The 26483-nt window shown below is 36.4% G+C and overlaps 1 protein-coding gene across 1 annotated transcript in view; it reads left to right on the plus strand.

Annotated features, from left to right (window-relative positions):
- Positions 1-26483, plus strand: part of crhr1 (corticotropin releasing hormone receptor 1) — a 160003-nt gene that overhangs the window by 79496 nt on the left and 54024 nt on the right. The window contains exons 4-5 of the mRNA XM_081386353.1: positions 3046-3165; positions 15447-15532. Coding sequence (XP_081242479.1) covers positions 3046-3165; positions 15447-15532 — 206 coding nt within the window. The remainder of the gene's footprint in view (positions 1-3045; positions 3166-15446; positions 15533-26483) is intronic.

Below are 26483 nucleotides of genomic sequence, written 5' to 3' on the forward strand. Positions count from 1 at the left end.
ACAGTAATCTAGTCTCGAGGTCATGAATGCATGAACTAACTTTTCTGCATCAGAAACTGATAGCATGTTACGTAGCTTAGCAATGTTTCTAAGGTGGAAAAAGGCTGTTCTTGTAACATATGAAATATGATTATCAAAAGACAGGTTACAGTCTAATATAACACCCAGGTCTTTTACTGTAGATGATAAAGTAACAGGACATCCTACTATGTTAAAGCTGTATTGTGAGAGGTTTTGTGGGCGGTTTTTTTGAACCGATGATTAGTACCTCTGTCTTGTCTGGATTTAATAAAAGAAAATTGCTTGTCATCCAATCTTTTATATCTTTAACACACTCTGTCAGTTTAGATAATTTAGCGTTTTCATCTGGCCGTGATGAAATATAGATTTGAGTGTCATCAGCATAACAATGGAAACTAATTTCATGTTTCCTTATAATATTTCCAAGTGGCAACATATATATTGAGAATAATAGAGGTCCTAACACAGATCCCTGTGGCACTCCATAGTTTACTGGAGTTATGATCGATTTTTCTCCATTTAAATAGACAAAATGGTAGCGGTCAGATAAGTATGATCTGAACCAGTTTAATAGATTGTAGTCGATCTAAGAGTATTGTGTGATCTATAGTATCGAACGCAGCACTAAGATCAAGTAAAACTAGTATTGAGATACAGCCTTGGTCAGAAGCTAATAGTAAATCATTTGTGATTTTAACGAGCGCAGTTTCAGTGCTATGATGCGGTCTGAATCCAGACTGAAACTTTTCATAGATGTCATTTTCTTGCAAGAAAGAGCACAGTTGGGCGGATTCAACTTTTTCTAGTATTTTAGACATAAAAGGAAGATTTGAAATGGGTCTATAATTTGCTAGATTATGTGGGTCTAATTGTGGTTTCTTAATGCATGGTTTTATAACTGCCAGTTTAAATGTTCTTGGAACATGACCTAAAGTTAAAGATGAGTTAATAATATTGAGGAGAGGCTCTTCCACTACAGGTAACACTTCTTTCAGTAGTTTAGTTGGTATAGGGTCTAATAAACATGTTGTTGTTTTAGATGAGGTGATAAGTTTATTTAACTCTTTTTGTTCTGTAGTTGTAAAGCACTGTAATTGTTCTTGCGGAGTGATAATTAAGGCTGAATTATAAGGCGCGATTGAGGATTGAACGTTTACAATTGTGGTTCTGATGCTTTCTATTTTCTCAGTGAAGAACTTCATGAAATCATTACTACTAAACTGTAACGGGCTATTTTGTTCAGGTGACGTCTGTTTATTTGTTAGTCTAACCACGGTGTTAAATAAAAACCTAGGATTGTTTTGGTTGTTTTCTATTAGTTTGCGGAGGTGCTCAGCCCTGGCCGCTTTTATGGCCTTTTTATAACGTGACATACTGTCTTTCCACGCGATTCTAAAGACCTCTAAATTAGTTTGTTTCCATTTACGCTCTAAATTACGGGTTTCTCTCTTTAGAACATGCGTAGTATTGTTGTACCATGGTGCTTTACTTTTCTCTCTGACCTTTTTTTAATCTAATAGGTGCAACAATATCCAATTTTCCAGAGAGAATGGTACTCATAGTGCTAGCAACCAATGAGATACTTTCAGCTTCGTTTAAAATATTTAAGATTATATTTCAACATTGCATTTTTTTAATGACATTGATTATATAGAACAGAACAGGGAATCGTCCGAATTCACATCGGCACAGCTCAATGAGTCAGAGCAACTTAATCCAGCTACAGTCAAGCTTTTTTTTTTTTCTCTCAAAGTAGTCAACTAGACTATAAGCTATTAACACCAAAAACCTAAAACCATTTGATGTATTAAAGAATGAACATCTTTTAAATATGTAGCAGATTATAACATTTCTAATTTAATCAGATTAGGGTGACTACATTAAACTTAATCAGTTTAATGCTAAATGCTGTACAAACCTAGAATATATTTAAAAACATTGTAACGGACAGCAGCGTTTAGCTAAATATTTAGCTATAAAAGAGATGCTAAATGCTGCACAAGGTAACCGATACACTAAAACGAATCAGACTTCCCAAAATTACATATGAGAAAGAGAATGATTTAAAGCCATTAAAAGCAAGGACGATAACTGTAAAGTTTAATTATTTTTTCTAACAGGACAGGACTTGATTTTGTCCATTGAGAATTGTTTGGATTGTTGGATGGTTGTGGTTTGCTGTGATGTCATGTGAGTGACAGGTTGTCCCGCTGTCGTGCCAGTAATCACGTTGAATAAAAGAGGATGATTTAAAGTCCATTCAAACCAAGGATGATAACTGTAACTATAAAGTTTAATTAACATTCCAATTCTATTAGAATAGAGAAGTCCACATCACAACTATAACAATAATGAGACAGAGGAACGTTATCTTTGGAATCACTTTTAGAAAGATTTTTTCCAGCTGATGAACCAATCAGAATTCACCTGACTTTAAAGAGTTTGAGCATTTAAAGCAGCTGACCATATAACAGCAACATGTATTTACAATAAACAAAATGTTATCAGACGCTAAAAGTTATTGGTGTGAATGGGCTTTTACACTGTGAATATTAAATAATATCAAATCTGTGATATTCATTTTTTTTAAATCAATCAATCATTATAATAATAATAATTACAATATTATGAAAACAGCTGAACTACAATCACACTACTGAAAAAAATATAGCTAGTTATTAGTATATAGTAATATACTTTCACTTTTTATATACTTTTTATGTTTCGACATTTCTTCACATTTAGGCCTGAAACATACTTTAACTAAATAGAAAGCTCAAATATGTGTGTTTATATGTTGCATAATATAACACGCCTGGTTTCACAGACAGGGTTTAGATTAAGCCTTAGTTCAATTAGGACATAATAATATTAATAGTGTGAATCTTGAGACAAAACAAGGGCACTGGCATATTTGAAGATTTGTCAGTTGCTTTCAGTTAAAACAGCTCAAACTGTGAAACTGAGGGCTAATGTTTCAATCTCAAAGCCTTCCTTCTTTCTCTTCCTCCCTCTATCTTTCAGGTTTGTTTTGTAACACTTCGATTGATGGCATTGGGACATGCTGGCCCAGGAGCAGTGCTGGAGAAGTGGTGTCCCGCCCCTGTCCGGAGACTTTCCTCGGGGTTCGATACAACACCACCAGTAAGTGCCAAGCATCTCACATTGAATCACTCTTTCATGCTAGTCCCATCTGGACGGCTCCGTCTGCTCTTGTTTATGACAGCACAAGCAGACAGTTTATGTATCTGTTTTATAGAAGACCTAGTCACTCGACTCATATATTCTTGCATCTCTTGTCAAGCTGATGTTGTTGGACTTCAAACAATGGCAGGTCATTTGGGATATTTCTGTGCCTGTGACTTCTGGAAGTAATGTTTTGGATGAATGTATACACCTGGCACTGCTTGATAGGAACAGCAGCAGTCTGAGCCTCATAACCGAGCAGACAGCTGAGAGCTATACAGTACATTACAAGCTTTTAAATTCATGTCTGAGTGTGTTAGGCTGCATGTAGGTCAGTTTTTGAACTCTTGCATGCTACCATGTTATGTTTTACCATTGCAAACAAGTCACTAATTGTTCTGCCAATGTGAGTGTACCGACCATAACTTCTTTGGTGAAGGAATGTGTGTGTGTGTGTGTGTGTGTGTGTGTGTGTGTGTGTGTGTGTGTGTGTGTGTCTGTGTGTCTCTGTGTGTGTGTGTGTGTGTGTGTGTGTGTGTGTGTGTGTGTGTGTGTGTGTGTGTGTGTGTGTGTGTGTGTGTGTGTGTGCACTGTAATGAGAGAGACACACTGCTGTGACAAAATTGTTACAGTATCCCTCAGAGACTAACACCAAGTTCTAAATGTTCCCTGTGGACGGAGGTGTAGTTTTCTTTCTTTCTTTCTTTCTTTCTTTCTTTCTTTCTTTCTTTCTTTCTTTCTTTCTTTCTTTCTTTCTTTCTTTCTTTCTTTCTTTCTTTCTTTCTTTCTTTCTTTCTTTCTTTCTTTCTTTCTTTCTTTCTTTCTTTCTTTCTTTCTTTCTTAATCAATTACCTTAGTTTTAAAGGTAACTAAAACTTAATTAAAAAACTAATATCTCCACCTAATAATGAGTACCACATAATCTTTCTTGTGGTAACATCTTCCAATTTACAAAACTTTTTGAGAGCAAATAAGCACAACAATATGCATAACCACAATAAGTGTGAGTGGATCTGCACTGCATTCCACTTATGTGTACAATCCACTGACAACAGTGTCCAGACTAGGACATCTAAAGAGGAGGAGAAACTCTGAGAGTAAAGATAAAATATTAATTATGAAATATATGAGAAATATATGGTGCCAGGCGACAGAGTGAACTCAATGATTAAAGGGTTTCTTGGTTACAAGTAACACAATCGTAGTTATATTAAAAAATATTCAGGCTGTTCCAAGCTTTATAATGGGAGTGACTGGTACCCTAGACTTTGAAACCCCAAAATAGCAAATCAATCCATCATAAAAGTAATCCATACAGCTCCAGGGTGTTAATAAAGGCCTTCTAAAGCGAATTAGCATATTTCCGTATTTATAACTTTATAAACTGTAATCACTTGCTTCTGGTAACGTATGGATTACTTTTATAATGGATGGATGCACTGTTTTGGGATTTTAAAAAAAAATGCTAACATTCACTTACATTATAACGTTTGGAAGAACCAGGATATTTTTTAATATAACTCCGACTGCCATTGGATTGCGTAATTTTTTTTTTTTTTTTTTTGTGGTTAATTAACTGTCTCATACACACTAATGAATGGCCTTACATAGATGCTGGTTTAGTTGATTAGTGTATATTAAGATTCACTGGAGCTGATAACACAATTGATTTTTTTTTTTAAAGTCCTGTTGGCAGCAGCATATTGTAGAGCTTCAGGCACATCAGGAACATATATAATATTCACAGCACACTGCACAAAGTCTGTACTCTTATATCGGCTTTTCTCTGGTTTTTATACCCCAGTGGGATGAAATCTGTGTGTATTTAAATGAGAGAAAGAAAAAAGATTGGAAGAAAGAAGATTTTTTATCTTTATGTGTTTATGCTTTTTTGTTGGAATTATTTTTTTATTCGCGTTGGTATAATTAAAAGTTTTAATTATTTTCAGTTGACATCATAAACACTTTTCATTAAAAGGTGATCTTATTGGTTAATCAACAAACCTTTAGATGTTTTTAACTATGTCTGTTTGTAAAGTATCAACCACATAAAACCATAATGAATTAAATGAATTTAATAATAATGAATTTGCATTACAGTGTTGCCAGTTTATTTGAATTGCCTCTATTGATCACTAAATGCAGAGTGTTTTACTCTTTTCCGCATTTGCATTTTGTCGACACAGAACAGGACAGACTGCAAGGGAGATGAACAAATCAATGAGCTTGTGGAAATGAGGCCTGACAGAGAGGTTAAAGAGGTGGGCATTAGTTAAATCAATAGCAAACAATGCAAGATACATTTTTAAAATCAATGGAAAATGCTACAGTGCTGAAATGTAGTCATCACATTACCCAAACAAACTGACATAAAATCCATAATGTTTGTAATATCTAATGACACCACCATGAGGTTTTGTGTCAATTCTGTCAGTAGATTAGAGTAGTATAACTGTCAGTACTGTAAAGTAATATGTTAGAATGGTCAGAAATTTGCCCATCTTCCTGACCTCTCTAATGGGCTTTTTGCCCACAAAGTCATCCATTATTTCTAACAATCTATCGTGCTCTTTAATGGCAAATTGCAAATTCTCTCTCTCTCTCTCACACACACTATAAAAAAAGTTTGGTTATTTAGATATTGAGACTTACACACACAAAGCCTTAGGGTTACGTATGTAACACCGGTTTCCTAAGAAAGGAACAAGACGCTGCGTCAGCTGCTGATCCTTGTGGAAACCGGCGTCTGAGGCACACGTAAAGGAAGACGTGCAGGCTTGCGCGAAGCATGGCAATGCAATGCAGCATCTCATTCCCTTCTCAGGAAACTGGGGTTACGTATGTAACCTTTAGATGTTACCTTTCGATTCGATTCGTTACCTTTAATTTTGAGCAACAGGACTTTTTCACAGCAACAGGACTTGACAACATTTAAGGTTCATCACATCTAGTAGTGTTGGAGAACATATGTGTGGGAAAATATACAGTCTTAGTAAAGTGAGAAAATGGTTAGTCAGATTTTGAAAAGTATGCTTTTTTATAATCTTGAAATTACTTGCCATTACTTAGATGGCGGACAGTAAAATACCATTTTGAATTTGAAGAGAAAAAAATTCCAGCATTTTTGCAATCACACACATGTACGCTGGATGTTTTTAACTTTTAATTCAATATGGAGCTAGCAACAGATGTTGTCTTTTATGTAGTACATAGAGTTCAATCAATGGGTCAGAAACTACACAGCCTGCTTAATGCTACACATCTGCTGATAAAAACATGAATCAATATAAGTTTAAAACCTGAAGCAGGTGCAGTATATTGCTATAGATTAACTATAGAGACAATGTCAATTGTAGTTGTGTAGTTGTGCAGAATATACACGTGCTAAACAAAAACATTTACAAGATATACTGTCTTTAGTTATTCAAATGAAGCAATAGAATGTATATTTTGTTCAATTCCTTAGTAAAAGACTTAATCTCAGCCTCACGTTTCTTTGTATTTGCAGTTTAAGTGTGTGGATTTATTTTATGTTTTTGATTTATTCATTTTAAATCAATTACTATTTACTATTAGTTTTTTTTTCACTCAACTTTATTTCTGATTTTATTTGTTTGTTTGTTTGTTTGTTTGTTTGTTTGTTTGTTTGTTTGTTTGTTTGTTTGAATACATGAAGTAGGCTCTGATTGTAGTTGATTATTGACAATGGAACATGTGTTTGAGGCGTAACCTTCAACACTAAATCAGAATAGTAGTGTGCGTTTTCTAGTTATTTTTGATCCGCGGTGTTCAATTATGCTCCTGGAGATCCATCTTCTTGTAAAATTAAGTCTAATCAAATGCACCTGAGCCATTTAATCAAGCTCTCAGCCCAAAATTACTCTCTAGTAAGTAGATCTGATTACGGCGACTCTGTTCTTTGGATGCAGAGATGTTTGATTGGGGATAAAAATAAGGTAAAATATTGCATGCTATTCTATGTGTTGATTTGTGTTGATTTTATTATTATCAACAAAAAAATTAACAAAATATGTATTTATAATTACAAATTGTATTTAATTATTTTTTATAAAAAAAAAAAAAGTTTTGTCCTGTGATTAAGCAGTGTGCAACTCTCCAGCACACAGGATTTACACCAGCATCTGAAATTACTTCATTTTGTTCACTTTATTGTGATTAATGACTAAGGAAACAATTTTTTTTAAAATAATGTTTTGTCCAATAAATAGCACATGTTTATGATGAAGCCGTTTCTTCAACTCTCCAGGACACAGGATTTACATATCAGTTTTATTTTACTGAATAGTAATTAATGAGTAAGTGAACCATTTTAGACAAAGATGCAAATATATTTTGGAGTCATTTGAGTGCTTTCTAGCATACAGTATTTATAAGAGTCTGAACATACAATTTGTGTCATTCACTATATAGAGAACAGTGAATACGTAAACATGTGAGTGATTTTGGTTCAATAAACCTTTCTTTAGTTCACAGTATTTAGATCAAATTTGGAATTAACAATACTTTTCATTTGCTACTTCCCTATATAGTGCACTCATATTTAAACTAGAGTTTAAAAATAGATTACTGTATAAAAGGCTTGTTTTAGAACATAACGGCCCATGGGAGAAATGTGAAGGAAAAAGCTTCAACTTCTGAGTTGCCACCTCAGGGCAAGTGTGTGATAGTTAATTACACTCCCACTGTGGGAGGAGGATTTTACATGACATGACATAACTCCTCATCCCTCCTCCCTCTCCCTCTCCCTCTCCCTCTCCCTCTCCCTCTCTCTCTCTCTCTCTCTCTCTCTCTCTCTCTCTCTCTCTCTCTCTCTCTCTCTCTCTCTCTCTCTCTCTCTCTCTCTCTCTCTTCCTCTTCCTCTTCGCGTCTCACTTTTCCTGCTTTCCTTCGGGCATTGTCAGTCTTTCTCTTGACCTTGACAGACTCTTTTATTGCATGGGCTTTTTTTTTTTTTTTTGGCAAAGCCTGCAATTCAGCACCGTTTCAGCGAGCTCTTATGACAGGTAGAGAAAGCCAGTTCAGTGGCAGCTGAGCAGGGTCTTTTTTCATTATGCTAAGTGACATTTGCTCTCCATGGGTTACCAGCGAAGCATGTGAGAGAAATGGAGCTGTGACAACATTCTGTACGTAGCGATGTGCATTTTTTGTCATCATTCCTTCATTGTTTCACAGTAAGCTTTTGAGTAACACTTTAGAATATTGTTGCGTCATACACAGGAACACATTATGAATGTAATATTTACATTCTAGTAATTACTATTAACTAAGAAGAAAATTTGATTCATGTATTAAGGAATAGTGCTCAACATAAAACAAACACAACAGTTCTATATAAAATCTATTCACACGAGCACGTTTAAACTAAAGGGTTTATACTTTCATTAATTTGATACACTACTCCACATAGGAACAGCAAACATGCCAACAAGTTACTGACCTGATGCAGACACATAGCTGAAGCGGACTGATATCGTCTTGGGCTAGAGCGAGGTTTATGCAAGCTAATTTGATAATAAGCATAGACAGTAAAAGAAATGGACACAGCGACCCCATTGGATTCAACGGAGACAAAGTGAAGCCAATTAGAAAATCTTACTTCCTGGGGGTCCAGCGTACTGCGCAGACTCAAACTGAGCTCGACGACGTAGATGTGACGTGAGCAAACCGTCTGTCTTCTAGTAGCTGTGCCAAGATCAATCTGAATCATTACCTTCCGAAACTCGCAGAGACGGAGGGCGTGAGTAGGAGCTGTCCATGATCTTGGAGCAGGAGAAACTTTTTGTAGGTGTTCTGATTAATTACTTTGTCATTTTGCCTCGACGTCCTCCCGATTGCCCGCGAGCTTCTCCTCCTGTCCATACGGTAATTCTCTACTGTGCGACAGAGAGTCGCGTGGCTGTGACGCAATCGTTAGCCTACTTTTACAAAAACTGCTTCTACAGGGCCATAACGTAAGATACAAGGTAATGGAGCATTTTATACATTGTCGTGTTTCTTTAGAAATAAATAATGGACAAATGGAGTCTTTAAACGCCTCAGATGTGAAGTTATTCGCTGTCAAAGTGACGCCAAAATGAATGGGAGTCAATGGGATGCTAACTGCAGGTGGGGTTCCGTTAGCCAATGGCGGCGTCCGGGGGTACTTCAAAATAATACAAATCCCTGCACCCTTGATAATAAGCGGGGCAGCCTGAAATCTGCCCCAATGGCTCTCTATGAGAGCATACTGCAGTTCCGTTTTTCACCACAGATTTACATTGGACATTTTTGGGACATTGTGGGAGTGTGGGAGGGTTCAGAGACCTGCTGCCACGCTGAGTATCATAAATCCATGCCTGCCAAATCCATGCACTACATTTGAATATGTCCTGCTCACTTTACAGCAAAATAGTCTAGAAAATCCGAAAAATATTTGTTGCAGAATGCTGAACACATTTACAATTTATTATTTATTCAGCTTGGTGGTCTGTTTTGGATGATTATTTTGTTGGGGCTCTGCCCTACCTGCCCATACAGACAATCAGCGGCTGACTATACCTTTCAAAACTCTTTTATGATCAACAAGGCTGCATTTTTATCATAAGTACACAAAAATCGTAATATTGTGAAATATTATGACAATTTAAAATAACTGTTTTCTATTTGAAAATATGTCATTTAATTGTGTAATTTATATGTAAATATGCTGAATCATTACTCAAGTCTTTAATGTCACATGATCCTTCAGAAATCATTCTAATATGCTGATTTGCTGCTCAAGAAACATTTCTTATTATTATGTTAATAAAACGTTTTTTTGTGGAAACAATGTAACATTTTGTTAAAACAAATATATTGTTCTAAATGCCTTTACTGTCACTTTAGATCAGCTTGATGCATCTTTGCTGAATAGTATTGATTTTTTTTTATTGATTGTGGTATTTCATAATATTCATAATTTACCATCTTTTTAGAGTGCTGCATGTCAGAAAAGATTCAATGCTACATCCAAAAGTAGTACAATATAATTTTCACCCCTCTTTGCCCTTCATCATACTGTTCCTCATAATTGCACAGCAACTGTTTAACAAATATTTTGTCACTCTTTAAATAATGTCACAATACTGAATTGTTTTCCAGTGACGTTCACTACTCATCATCAAAAAGATGGCTGTGCCAGCTGAGAAAGCACTGACAACCGTCTATTTGTCTCGTCACACCATCAGATCTGCTTCAGGCAATTGTGTGGTTGCTCAGACAGGCTGGATGTGGAGGTTTACAGGAGGCAGATGACTCACCGTGTAGTGGTTCCTCTGTGCCTTGTTGGCTTGTGTGATCTATGGAGCTGCCATTCACCTTCAGATGCTCAATCAATATTGCCATGAGCAAAAGGCAAAGACGAGAGGAAGTTAGTTAGAGAGTAATGGAAAGAGTGTTTCCTTCCCTGCAGTAAGTGTTTGGGCTGAGTTAACTTTTTTCTTTTTTTAACCTGTAAGTGAGTTTGAGTCACTATTTCAGGCTCTCTCTGGGATCTTCAGCTATTTTTAAGTTAAAGTTTTGAGTTGCATCAGAAGTTTCACAAGGTGCTTCAAATTACCATTGGTTTATTTACTACTTTATGTTTATGTTAGTATTAAAATCTTTCCCAGGAGACAAAACAAGTTATGAACTTGAAAAAATGTGCTAACAGGAAAATGCAGATGGTGATTCAAACTTTTCTATTTATTATTATTTATTTATTTTTGGTGTGAAGGTAACAAAAGACATTTCTAAATGTAATTTATAAACTGTTACATCAGGGATGAGCAAAATTGTCGTTAATTTGACCAGGGACACAATCGAGCTGAATCAGCACCATGTCTGTGAGTTATTGTGACTGTGAGCAATTTTTATATCAGTGTCGGACACTTGAGAAGCAGGCTATAATTTTATTAGACGCAATAGTGACTGGTGGGCAATAGTGACACATGGTCAATTTCATTGTCAATCAACTCGAGAGACAGATATGTCTGATTGGTTTAGGAGGATGCTTGTAAGATGTTGACTAAATAGTTTGCAGCTGACCAGAGAAATGGTGAGTGACAGTTTAGATAAATAGATAAAGTGTGCAAAGTGTGTCCCCTGCCTGCATGGTTTGAGAGAAAATAGCCATGTCCTTTAAATTCCATTGACCTCTACTGTCACAGCTCCATGATGGATGGTCATCTCTTGCTGATATCATTCCCATAATTGCGTCTTGTTATGATGGGTGCTGATGCTGCGCCCATAGGACAATCGGGGCTCTAATCATCTTGCAGCATCACCTCGACTTGAATCTTTGCTCTACATACCCGCACAAATTGACAAAGTTGCAACTGTTGCAGCAGTTCCCATGGAAACTATAATAAAGTATGAGACAGAAGATTCTGTGACAAAGGTTTTTTCTTTTTTTTCAAAATGGTGGATGGCTCTCATAATAGCTAAAAGCCTTTGTGCACTCTCAGATAGTTCAAAAGAAAAGGAATATTTAGATGCATCGTTTAAAGTATTCCAAGGGAAGCTACTAGGTCTGAATGTTTAAATATGTCTCTACACTGCACTGCACTGCAAAAAAAAAAAAAAATTCTATATTTAAGCAGTACTGTGCAAAAGTCTTAGGCAAGGCTTAGGAAGGTTTCTTCAAGCATCTTGGAGACGTTCCCGCAGTTCTTCTGGATTTAGTCTGTCTCAGTTTTTTCTGTTTCTTCATGTAATCACAGACGGACTCGATGATGGTGAGATCAGATCATACCGGCTGTTGTCAGACTCCTTGTGCATACAGAAATCTCACTGGATTATTACAATTAATGGCAAAAAGAATGTTTGGAAATGTAAACTGATTATTTCTACTGACACACTACAGCAAAAGATATAAATAACTGACTTAAAAATTTTTGGGGGGTGACAAAATTAACATGCCTAAGACTTTTGCACAGTACTGTATATATTCTAAATCAGTATTAAATCATAGGTAATCCTAGGTAAGGTCCCGATTATCTTGATGGTTCTACAGATTATCTTATCAGATTTTTCTGTGGTGTGAGGTGTGTTAAGAGTGACTGAATCTGCTTGGAAGAACAGGAAGAACAACCTGTTGAATATTTACGATCAGAAATGTGTGGGGGGAACCCCGAGGACAAACGTGCGCTTGCTCTGGAGATTATCACGTGAAACGAAACAAAACCCAATCAGAAAGCGAGCTGACGGAAGACCCACCTCCAGCTCGCACGGAAACATGTAAAGTCCATGTTCACACCGTCTCCATGACATCATCTAAATCTTTTCAGTAAAAAGCAGTTCTTAAGCTCCATTTCTTCTTGCCGGTCGTCCGCAAGAAGTTTACTTTACTTTAAAGTCATGTTTGAAGTGAGAGATTTTGCTTGTTTGTGAATGGAATCTGTTAGTGTGATAGATTCTAACAGATTAGTGTTCATCTGTCTGTCTTATGATTCATCTATGATTTCTTATCGTCATGTTTGTGGTCTCACATTATGAAAATCTTATACGATTTATTAGCCTTAGGCCGTGTGTCCACCAAAACGTTTTTTCACGCGGCTGGCATGTTTTTTCAATTGTTTTCAATGGGAGCGCCGTGTTTTTAAAACGCCATGAGCGTAAAGGCTGATTTATACTTCTGCGTCGGACCTACGCCGGAGCCTCTATGCTGTAGGCAACGCGTTGGTTTTCATTTATACTTCTGCGTCGTCGTCCGCGTTGACGTGCAATTACACTTGCAGAGGGAACATGTGAAACCCGAGGGATCGGTCCTAGCAGACCAATCACAGCGCTTGCGTCCGCGTAGAGTTGACGCGTTGTTACATTTTTGGAGAGGTGCATGTCAGGGTACGCCGAAGGGTACGCGCGCTACACACAGCTTACGACGTAGCTATGGCGTGAGTTCGACGCAGAAGTATAAATTGGGCTTAACGAGGTGCTGAACGTCTTTTTCACACTGAAGCGCTGAGCGCTCGGCGTTTTTTACTGGTCGCCAAGAGTTGAAGAATGTTCAACTTTGGGTAAAACGCTGCGCTCATCACGTGTCACTTTTTACCCAACCGTCCAATCACATTGGAGGAGGGGCGGGACTAATACCACACCGACCAACCGCCACATTCTGCTTGTACAACATCAACAGATGACAACAACAAGCATAATAATGGAAAAAAAAATATTTAAAACAAGAGCCAGAGAAAATACATTACATTGTATCGACATTTTAATATAGAATCAACACAGAAACAAAAAAGGTAGGCTATAGTAACACTTTCGCGGATATTACGTATCATAACAAGCAAAGTGTCTCAACTGAAAAAAACACAACGCTGCCCATACACAAAAGAAATATATTTGAAATATATTTTCAGAATATATTTTTGGAATATATGCAAATATTTGAAATTGGCCCAATAAATATATTTTAGTTAAATATATGTAAATATATTTTTAATTTTTTTAAAAATATATTTTAGTTAAATATGTGAATATAATTATATGTCAATATATTTACTAACAACATATATGTTCATATATGTTTTAACTTTTGCAAATTGTTTCATTTGAAATATATTTTGAAATTTAAAAAGTTAACATTTTCACAAACAAAAAACACATTTTCAATTTATTTTTAACATTTTTATTTATTTCAGTTATATTATATTATTTTAGTTCAGCTATTTTTGAGTTGACAGCTGTCCCCAGTTGAGTTCTATCTATTGTTTAAGTGTCCTTCACTGTTGGAGTGTCACTGTTATACTTGCATCATAAATATTGTGCATATTTTCTATATTTAAATGACTTCAGGAAAGATGTCAATAAAACACAACAATAAATCTAATAATTGCACTTAGTGTTAGGTACGTGCCACCTAATATGGCCTTATAGGAAAGCAACTATCTGTCATTTTACATTGCAGTCATTTAATTGTAAGTACAGTATTTATTATAGCTGTGTGTCATAATACAGTAGTGAAATATGGTAGCCTACTGTTGTGTATAGGGGAAAAGGTAGAGGAATTACTATGATCAAAATACATTTTCGACCCTTCTTTAGCAAGCTAAACATTTTATGACCATATATTTTGTCATATTTTACATTACATGTTATAAATGTAAATATATTTCACACTTAACATCATATATTTTTGTTATATTTCAGAATATATTTCAAAATGATAAATATAAGTGAACAACAATGCAAATATATTTCAATGTATTTGGAATATATGCCACATATATTTTTGACACTTTAAAATATATTTCAATATTTTTTTTTTTTCTGTATGGGTGTGCATCTTTGGAAGCGGAGTCGCTCGCAAAGTTACAAAACAATGCTGGGCGAGAGTGAAAACTGATCGCTAAACACTGAGCGAGTGAGGCAGCATATATTTTCGGCCTTTTTTCTCTTTTGGCCAAAAAACGAAAATGCCATTTTCGCGGCCAAATTTTTGGTGTATCTCTAAATACTAACCCCATTTCCAACCTTAATACTGTAGAGTGAGATGCTTGGATGTTCCTGCAGGAGTGTAATATAAGTGTCTTTGGATAAAACGCTCACAGCTCTTCTGTATTTCAACATTTCTGTCAGCAGAGTTCTGGAGTGCCCCAGATTCTCATGTTGTTGAATTTCAACCTATTTTATGGGATTTTGAAAACTTTCACCAGATCTAACAAAAGCTCTTCAAAGCACAATATAAGCCTTGTAGAGGAAATGTACCACAGTGAAATGGGAATCCACTGAAATGGAAATGGGAAATGAAACCTAAAATCACTTTCATTCATACATGCCTGCACCCATGACTGATTTTTACCACAGATGGTTTATGTTTCAGAAGATGTTTGTAAACTATAGTTGAGCAAAAGATGTTTGATGTCTTTCAATATTATGTTATACTTCATGTTGCTGCACAGTATGGGGTGTAGTGGAGGGTTTGGAATGTGTAGATCAGTTTTATGTGAGAGATTTTACCACAAAGTCAAGGTTAAACAGATATCCATTCTAAGATCAAACCTATGTGCACTTTGAGATCAGATATTGATTGAAGCATAGTGTTTTAGGTCATATTGCATAACTTTTTAATTATGTAATGAATTACATGCAATGAAGAAGTGACAGATCTATCCGCAGATGTTCAGAATAAACATTATATAAACTAGTTACATTATCTGCCTTATATGGTGGGGATTGGTCAATAACCAGTGTGATATATGTATTTTTCCCCCCAGATAATGTGTACAGAGAATGTCTGGCTAATGGCACCTGGGCAAAGAAAGGAAACTACTCCCAATGTCAGGAAATCCTCAACGAGGAGGTATGTGGTTCCACATACACATTATACATTGTGATAATCTTCATAAATGAACAACTTTGAGTTTGAAGTGTAAATATAATCGGCAGAAGTCAAAAGCTAAACGTAGGCTATAAACAAACTACACCACGGTCGCATGGCTTTGGCGTCACTATAACTAAGTTTATGACAACACTTTCAGTCTTTGAGAAAGCAAACTAGTGAGTAGATGTGTCACGATCCACACACAAGAAAGAGAGGTTAGATCCAATAATGCAGTATTAATATTTATTTGGGGAATTCCATAGGCATAATCCAGTCCAGGCAATAGTCGATATCATAAATCCATCCAAAACAAGAACATAACCACGAGAAACAGAAGTGGCATGATAAATACAAGGACTCTGTGACACATACTAAAACAGACAGGGTTATATACACAGGGAAATGACAATGCTAATGGTGAACAGGCTGAGTGCAATGATCAGTGATAAGGGACAGCTGAGTGCAATGAAAAGACAAGGATCATGGGGGATGTAGTTCAAGAGTGTGATGGACACCGTGGGGAAGGAGGACATCTAGTGGTGACCCTAGGAACATAAACCAGACACTGTGACAAGATGAGTTTACCTGTTCAGCTGATGACATTTAATGTCTCCAAAAACCTCTGTTTAGACACTTTTACAAGACAAGTAAAAGCTTTTTTCTTTTTCTTTTTTATCACACAAGGGTATTTTATATAGTTGATTATACATGCATGGTCTGTCTGAATACTTGATTTTAATAGTTAGTTCCAAGTCAGTTTAATCATCGTTCTGTATTAATGCACTGTTTTCATTGAAGCGTGCACACATGTCAACCGCACACAGAGAGCGGAGATTGCGCTGCCCATACAGAAACATTCAGGAGCACAGAAACTTATCAACGCTGCCCAGGACTTTTATTAATACAATTGCTTCGCTACTGAATCGCCACATTATATTTCTCAGCAAAGAGGGTGTAACATTGCTGGTTTTGAAGTAATTAAACTCACTTTGTTAATGGAGATAGATGCTGAACAGATGCAGGTAATTCACACACGCTTTAATTCAATTCATTAATACAAATAAATGTAATCTTACGCACTACTTTATCTCTGTGATATGATTCAAAGCAGGCAGAATGCTAGATCTAATGAGCCGTAACTGACAAAAATAACTGTAAATTTTACCCCTCCGGACAAATATTGTGCTGAAAACATCAATAACAGCTTTAAGTTGTCAATGCTGGCAAATGACAATGGTATCAGCGGGATAATCCACGCATTGCGTTGGGTGGTTTGGGTGGCCCTCAATGTCGTGCATTAAAATCGTTTAATGCACAGCTAGCCATGGATTATCCCTTAAGCCGGGTGCACACTGCGATTTATAATAGTCATTTGCAATTGTTGCTTGTCAGACTGTATGAACATGATCATCGCTATAATCCATGTCACACTGTAAGATCTCAGTTGTCATTAATGTCAGACTGTACGACAGTCAAGACGCGTTAAAAACGGACGCATGCACGCAAGAAAACTTGTCTGGAGTTTTACATCAATCAATGACACGTTCGTTCACAGTGAGGTGCATTACACGCAGGATTGAAATGGTGGCTACAAAGAAATCTCTAGCGTTAATTTTGGTCACGGCTTGTCTTGAAAAACGAAGACGATTTGACGGTCGTCGTAGGAGAAGTCACACTGCAGGACTGTGAGTCAAATCTTCTGACACTGCCAGAATTTCGTCTGAGGTAAAATTTGATCGCAACGGTCATTAATCAGCTGTCGGTGAACATCTTAAACTTTGTCTCAGACGGCCAAATCGTGGCCAAAATTGCACAGTGTGCACCCAGCACCCACCTTTACATAAAATGTGAAAATGTCGTGAGCTTGTGTTCACCATTGACCTTATTTCAAGCATTTAACCAACAGCCCATTCAAAACCCCCATTGACTTTAGGATGATGAAACCGCAAGTGTTAAAATGCTAAATTGTTTCTGGGTTTTGGCCTTCAAACATACATCATCCCATCACTCTATAAGGTTTTAATGGTTTTTAGTTGAAGGATTTGGATAAAGATGAAAAAAAATCCATGTGAACCTCTGTGCAAGAGGTCAGATGTTCTTGCTTTGCATAGAAGCACATACTACTCATTATACAGTTTGAAGTAAAAATGATTCTATTAAATAAGTGTTAATAGTGTGTGAAGTGTGAAGCATTTTCACTTGTGGCCTTAGACATTTAGACTCCATACATACAAACCAATCCAAAAAGCTTTGCTGAAGTTTACTTTTCTTTGCACTCTGGATCAGTTAGTTCCCATTTTTACTACCTTTATATGGAGTGAGAATTGTGTCTTTATTACATGCAAGAAAATAAATGACCTGAGAGAGAAAAACAAGTTTGAGAGAAAAAGTTATCACACTGATAGCAAAAAAGCATTTTATGAGAGAAAAAAAAAATATTTGAGAGAAAAAGTTTTCATACCAATAGCAAAAAATTATAATATTTGAGACTAAAAAAAGTTTGGAGAGAAAGTATTTTCTCAGAACAAAAAAATATATAAATTTGAAATTTTTTTAGTTATTTCTGAGAAAAATCTCTCTCAAAATACTTTGAAAAAAACTTTCATATATATATTTTTTGCTATCAGTGTGAAAACATTTTCTCTAAAAAAAAAAGTGTTTCTCTCAAAACGCTTTTCTTTGCTCTCGATGCAATTTCTTGCTCTCGTGTCAGGATTCTGCTTTGACTGTGAGAATTGAGTCGAACTGAATCATTATACCATTGTTCGGTTCACCGGCATAGATGCTGCCTCTGCCTTTATTCAGTTCGACTCCCAAGACAAGACGATGCTCACCCGACTGGCCAATAGGAACGTGGCCCCGCCCATGACACAATTCTCACAGTCAAAGCAGAATCCTGACACGAGAGCAAGAAATTGCATAGAGAGCAAAGAAAAGCGTTTTGAGAGAAACACTTTTTTTTTTTTTTTAGAGAAAATGTTTTCACACTGATAGCAAAAATATATATATTAGAGTAGTATTTTGAAAGTATTTTGAGAGAGATTTTTTTTTCTCAGAAATAATTAATTAAAAAAAATCAAATTTATATTTTTTTTGTTCTGAGAAAGTGTCAAAACTTTTTTTAGTCTCAAATATGATTATTTTTTGCTATTGGTATGAAAACTTTTTCTCTCAAATATTTTTTTTTTCTCTCATAAAATGCTTTTTTGCTATCAGTGTGATAACTTTTTCTCTCAAACTTTTTTTTCTCTCTCAGATCATTTATTTTCTTGCATGTAATAAAGACACAATTCTCTCTCCATACCTTTAGACTTTGTGAATCTAATGTAATATGAGGGTTAAAGTAGTGTTATTGAAATAGTGACACTTGTAATGTTTTCAGGAGAAACTGAGGCATTTAGTGTTCTTCATTCAGAAAGCTAAGTCTCCAAGGACTGTCAATGCATTCTTGTTGAGAGTTGTCACTTGGAATCTTTAGCAAGACTGTCATCCGACCTTCATAGACAAACATGGTTTTTATTTGCGGCTTATCTTTATGCTGTTTTATGTGTTTCAAATGTCCCAGCTAGATGCTGGTTGGCAAAGTAAGTTAGATTCTTGGATATAAATAGCAAATGCACTCATAACTGGCTTTTTGGCTTCTAGAATTTATTTTTAGAATTTACATACATTTTCTTATAAATTTAATACATATTTCAGCAAAAAAATTTACTTCTAAAGCCTTTAGAAGCCTATATATATATATAGATATTTAGTATAGAGCATCCAAACCAAGTGTAGTTTATTTGAACATCTTTGCAGGTGAATCTCTCTGAAACACAGGCATGGCTGTTAGACTGAGACATTGATACTGCATGTCTACAAGATTCATTAGCTGTCCTTTGGTGTAACAGAAGTAACATGGGGGGGGGGGGGGTTAATAATGTATGGGCTTTTATCTTTCCTCAAAGGAAGCAATTTAACCAGGCATGCTAAGCCTTTGTTCACACAGGGCTGGCGAAAAGAGAAATCGCTCATCCAATCGTCCCAAGTCGGACGGAGGAGTGGGCTAGCAAGGATAATGCTCAAATTTATATTTAGACCGCAATTAAGGGAGGGCTTTCACCACAGCTAGTGGCTTACTGGAGCATGTGATTACCACTACATGCTGTTTTTTAGCTAGAGATTTTTAGCTTCACTACTGAGAGTACTGTTGGAATTCATATGTATTGTATTTAAAACTAGAAGAGAGCCCCATTATATTTAAAACTAGAAAAGAGCCTCTTAATCGTGTCATGCTGTTAGCATGTGATCTGCTGGAGGCTTTGTTTAGTAGCCTATTCTAGTTAGTAGCTACTCTTGATCCAGGCAAGTTGGATACTGTGATGGTCATACAGAAGTTGCAGAGTAGGTTCAAATCTGTGTCTGGTCTTACCAGTAATTGTATTTCTTTAATAAGATATGTATATATTATATTTTATAATATATACAAATATAACTATAATATATTTTCTTAAAAATAGAGGAGACTGAGGCCATTTATCACTTTTCAAACTTAGTTTTGTCACAAAAATGCATAATTTACAGGCTTTTTTCTACAAATATTGATATGTGATTAATTGCAATTAATGTATTTAATTTATCAGCATATTATATAATTTAATATTTTAATCAATTGACAACCCAGTAAAAACAGCTGAAACATATTTTCAGAAACATTCTGAAAGAATCTGGCTTGACAGATTCTCTGCGATGTACAGTTTTAATAAATGGGGCTTGTTTGTGTTAAAGTATGTTTTTAGCAACACCATCCATTACAGTTTAGTGTTGATCCGTGAGCTGTGTGCTGTAGAAGCAAACCACAGCGTGAGGTATTCATTCATGTCTCTTGATGCAAATTGAGAGTGCATTAAAATAAGCACAGCAGTTGTCACAAGCAATATATATCTCAAATTTGTATTGTCACATTGGTTTTAAATGTAATTTAACTAGGCATTAACCAGCCTTTGTTCACACAGGGCTGGCGACAAGAGAAATCACTCATCCAATGTACAATTGACAATTTAATTATTTTGGTTGGCCAATACTTTGATATTTTTGAATGCTACCTTTAACATTTTTGCCTTTCACAATTTTCTTTATGCCCTTAATTAAAAAAAAACTAAAACTATAATTGACGGCACGGTTTCATTGCAACAACTTTCCCCACAGATTGTGACAGCATGCAACAGCAAACGGCAAACTTAACTTTAATGACAAAATAAACATAAACAACAAAACGAAAGTAAGCGACTGCCACATATAAACAAAATAAAACACCAACATAAAGTCCTTGGGCCCTATCTTGCACCCAGCACAATTGACTTTGTACACTGACGCATGTATCATTCGTATTTTGCACCCGCGCACAGCGGACTTTTCCCTCCACAGACGCACGTCGGTAAATTAGGGAATGAACTTGCGCTCCCGGGGGCGGTTCAGCTAAAAGAGGAGGCGTGTTCCGGCGCAAACGTTCCCTGGTGCTATTTTGCAGGTTTAGAAAACAATTCCGCCACTGACCAGGAAAAACCTAGTCTAAAGTCGGTGGTGCCTTGCGCATGTTATTCATATGCTATTTTAAGGGCGCATGCTTGGTCATAATCAATGTAGCGTGTGCACAACGCACATGCACTTTGCTTATCTCATCTGCACACAGACGCAGCAGTTTTCATTTTTTAGAAAACTATACATTATTACAAGGAAAAATATTAACACACGAGGGAAATCATTGTGGTGTCCATGAAGATGTGAAATAGGCATAAATCTAGCTTACACATTTACCCAAATATTTATACGCCTGTTTAACCGAAGCTAATTTGGGTGGGTTTTTCCCATCCCCATACAATGTCACTTTTTACGGCCCTGACGAGAACGTCGGTCTCCTCGGCTGTGAACCGCTCCTGGCGTGCTCCTGGCAAATCCATCGTTATAATAGCAATCCGCCATGGAACAAGCGCGCCTGCTCTTAAAGGGAATGTGAGATGTCGCTCTGATTGGTTTATTTCACGTTACGCCCAAACCACACATATGAGTAATGAAGCTACTTCAGACCAATCCATTCTAGATTTGCGTCGGGCACAAGAGTCATTTATCCTGCTGGTATAATAGCAACAGCGCCCAAGACCCTCCCACAAAGTTACTTGCGTTTCTCCCTTGATACTTGCGTTTCAGATCGTTAAAATAGGGCCCTGAGTCTTCTATTGCCATTCCTCCTTCTTATATCCTTCTGGAGCTCCTTCATGAGACTTGAGACCTGTGTGACTCACATGGTGCATTTGCTTCGCCCTGCTCGTCTCAATTATTAAATTATTATATTTCCTTGCAGCTTCTTTTCTTGCCATCTAAGGCATAACTGTTTGCACATTGTCTGTAAGAGGAAAGGAGTGCAAAAAATGTCAGAATATCAAGTAAAGCAGGGTTACCAGGGCTTTGGTATCTTAGCCTGAAAGCATAACAGTGGTACTCAGAGGAATGGCAGTCTTTAAATCTTTTTTTTAGCCTTTCTGCCCTAAGACAGAGTCTCCAGTGACCCGCCTGGCATTTGGGCCTGGCACTGCAGGGCAAATGAAGTGGAGTATGTCCTTGCTGAATAATATTTTAAATGTGGCTATCAGAAGGGCTAAATGAATGATTGTACTTAGATTGTCATTTGGCTTATTGTAGATGTAAATGCTTTCCAGCTCCCCCCTGCTCTTCTGTAATTGTGTCTGTCTATTGTGGTCTTTGAAGAGTACTTCAAGACGCAAGCTGTTGCCTGGTCACCCTCAGCAAACTGTTGTTGCAAAGTCTTTGGGATCACTTGGCAACTATTTGAGAATCATGTTTTAGCAGGATGAAAAAAAATAGAATGTATTTTTTCAAATCTATTCAAAACAGAATGAACACTGATGATAATGCCATTCACATTCAAATTAAATTAGAATCAGAAACAGAAGGCAGTGAAGCTCACAGAGAGAGACCGTCTGCTCTCAGGAAAGCAGCAGAGTTTATCAAGTCAGATTTGTTCAAAATCAGCATATGATTTGCAAAAGCGACTTTCATAGAACACATCTCCTTGTCAATTAACAAAACTCACTTTACCATGAGAAAATATATTAAGCCAGTTGTTCAGCATTAGCTGCACCATAAGGCCAAGTATATTACTATGCATTGTGGGTGCAAAGTGTGACACTAAATTACTTTGTGAAATCCAGTGAAAATGTATACCAGGAGTGTCAGTTTACGCTATTAATTTAGTACAAACAATTATTAAAAACTTCTGAAGCTACTTTTTGAAATGTCTATTCAGCGAGTTACCTTTTTGCCACAATAATGCATCATTTACATAGCCTGACTTCGTCATACCCATATTCTAGTCAGAATGTGAGTCTGATACTGCTTCATAGGGCTTTGATTATGGGGCGTGTCTCAACCGAACCAGAAAAAAAAAACAACAACTCTGCACTCAATTGGATAGACCTACAACCAATCAGAGCAACAGAGTAAATGACGCATGTTCTTCATTCATATTTTCAACCAACAAAATGTTGCGGCTCTCTGTTCCTCTTTTAAAATGAATGCGCTGTGGATATCTTCTATAACAGACGCGATGGCGGAATCTACACATGATGTTTCATAAACAAAGTTCGGGAGGGGCACGTTCAAATAATCAATCCAATATCAACTTGTCATCAAACAATACCATGTCTAACATTACCCTATATTAGCATGAGGAAGCATATTCACTCTGGCAACTTACCTAACACTCCTTGACAGTTTTTCAGCATCCCTCCACCACCCCGAATCCTCACTCTTGTCTTGTTCTCTCACAACCAGGAACACGGGGGGAGTCTGGCTATCGAGCCCATAGCCCTCTCCTCGGACAGCACGTCATATACGCATTTATTCTATCTGACTTATTTGTGTGAACCTCGTTAAATCTCATATACGCATTTATTCTATCTGACTTATTTGTAAGTGTGAACTCGTGAAATCTCAATTCTCCAGCGGCAGTCATCTTTGTTGTAAACTAATTCAACCCAACCGCTCTTTGATGACGTGGGTGATTACGTAACCGCAGATCATCTGTCCATGACACTTGACATTTAATAAATGGGGCTTGTTTGTGTTAAAGTATGTTTTTAGCACCGCCATCCATTATAGTTTAGTGTTGATCCGTGAGCTGTGTGCTGTAGAAGCAAACCACAGCGGGAAGTATTCATTCATGTCTCTTGATGCAAATTGAGAGTGCATTAAAATAAGCACAGCAGTGTTTCGTGATAAAAAAAAAAGTTAGTTAAACCCAAGGTAATGATGGCTTTTTAGCAGGTGATGATGCCTTTAAAAAAAAAAAAAAAAAAGACTATTTTGTTTGGATTTGAAAACAATTAAAACAAATAAAAAGCTATTGCAATTATCCTCTCTAGTGTTATTTATGTGATACACACAATTCTGCATGCAAGCCAACTGGCACAAGGTGCCGCTGGGACATGTGACAGATCCTAGGTAGTCTAAAACCACCCACTTACCTACTGTATCACACACAAAATACCAGGCAGACGTACGTTAGCTGCCTGCTATCTGTGCCATCTGTTTCCTGCGGGATTGTTGATTTAATAATTAATAAGTTCGCTCACATAGGCGAACATGTGGTGACTCCTTGGTGCTCACAGTTTAGGCAAATGTGGAAATGGAGCCAGCAGGGGAGGCTGCACTTGCGTGCGTTTCATCCTGGGGGATGTACACGGCCAGGCAGGTTGAAAATCTACAATCGCTCCACTCAAGGCTGAAAAGAAAAGACTGAGAGACGCTGCAGTGTGGCAGCTGGCATGGATTTGGGTTTGCGTAAACATTTTTATAATTATGTCCATAATGTTTACTTTTGACAGTAGATCCATTATAAAATATTATTTTTCCACATTTTAAATACAGATTTTCATTATGTATTGTATGAAGATGAATTACATATTTTTTTACACAAATTTTCAACAAACCGAACACCCCCCGCCCAATTATTTTATCTCGAACATGGTAGATGATGATGATGAAGTTTTTTTTTATTTTGTTAACATTTATGACAGAGAAAACAGTAGGCAACTGTCACTTTAAGACTGAATGCACGGCCCGAATATACTAACACACATCCGGTTTCTTTCTCAACTGTTGACATAACCGAGAGAATAGTTGTCGAGACAGGTATTTTGACATAATTTTGTGTATACTGTATGTGTCCGTTCAAGTGCAAGTAACGTGAAAGAGGAATCAATTTGGTGTTTGAGCTCAGTCTGAAACACATCTCCCTCTCTTTCTCTCTGCGTGCGCGCCCTTCGGGGTGTGTGAGGCTGTGTGCACAGTTTATGCAAAAAGCATGAAAATATTATTAATTTATGTGCATTTAAGATATATAGCATGCTGTGTATAAAGTTAGACGTTGTCAAACAAAGGAGCCGGACATTTTATTCCAAAAATGTTTTTAAAAAATGATTTCCACCACAAAATGGATGGTAGAAATAGACTTTGTTCATGATTGTTCAGGTGGGAAAAAAATGACAGAATATGTAAGCTGATTGTCACTGTTAGTAGACAAATTATATAAACGAGTGGGTTTGAAATGTTAATGGCGTTTTTATTTTTATCCACCGGACTAAAGTGCCCATAGTTGAAGAAACATCCAGTAATTGTCAGTATGTTATGACATGGTACTTTTTGATTTAATATTCAGGGAACCAGTCCTTCTGCCACTTTTGACAATCACCATTATTCAAAATTTTAAGGAATTTATTACTAGAATAGTTTATTGCTCATCTGTTTTTCAAGTATCAAAAACTGAAGATAGCCAAGATCTTTTAGTTCAAGTTGCTTTATTGCCATGACATTTGGAATATAGTATTGCCAAAGCATTTTAAGTATATGAAGACTTCAGATGCAAACGTTTTTCTTTAATATTAACATTTTTATCAGGCTCCTATGTATAGGTTTCTACCTAACCGACATGGGGTGAAGCTGGGATTTAGTGAGTTTGAAGTGAAAGTATTTGATGAACGTATACTATGTGCGGAGAGCATTCACTCAATATTATTATCTCATTTTTGATATAGGTGGCTTTTATATGTAAATAGGTCTTCATATGTATTCTTCATATGTAAATACAGAATAAAATTACACCACCAAAGTAATATTAGGGGAAAAACAAAACAGAAGAGGAACAGTAGATGATATAAAAGCAACAGATAATCTCTTTTCTAATATTAATTATAAATTACAATGATTATTACAATTATATGCTATAAAGAATATAGAATGCAAAGTATAGCAAACAAATACAATGGATTTTGTATGGAGTGCAAGGTACTGTATATACATATTTTTCAGCTTGTTTGGCTGCTATGTCATCCTCTCCGAGTCATTTAGAGTAAAGAATGTTGTGTCTTCCCCTCTAAAAGATTCAAGACATATTTTTTGAAAACTAAGTTTGGAATAGCCAGAGATGTTCTGGGGATTGATTTAAGCAGTAAAAAGTAATTTACCTATGAGGCAAAAATATACAAACGGAATCACAGAAGCAGCACATAGCAATCCAGTGTCTCAGAAATAATATGATCTCAATTTGAAACACTAAAGGAATCACCACAGGCAGAGTGCAACAAGTTAATGAAGGCCAGTGACCGGTTCAGGCTCTCTGAGGCCCTCATGTCTAAAGATGCTCTTAATCCAATTGCACAATTTAATCATTACCTTCAGATGTTCAATGAGCCACAAGATTTTGAGGTCTTTCATCTAAAGTGTAGCTTTTTTTTTAATCCCAGATTGCCATTATTACTAAAGAAATCATATTTCCCATAATAAAATCCAATTTCCATTCTCCCACCTCTCCCACCCTCTTTATTGATAAAAAAAAAAAAAAAAAAAAAAAACAGAACAAATGTTGTGTGTT

This window comes from Scardinius erythrophthalmus (genome assembly GCF_964197995.2).
Source record: "Scardinius erythrophthalmus genome assembly, chromosome: 1".
Classification (NCBI taxonomy): Eukaryota; Metazoa; Chordata; class Actinopteri; order Cypriniformes; family Leuciscidae; genus Scardinius; species Scardinius erythrophthalmus.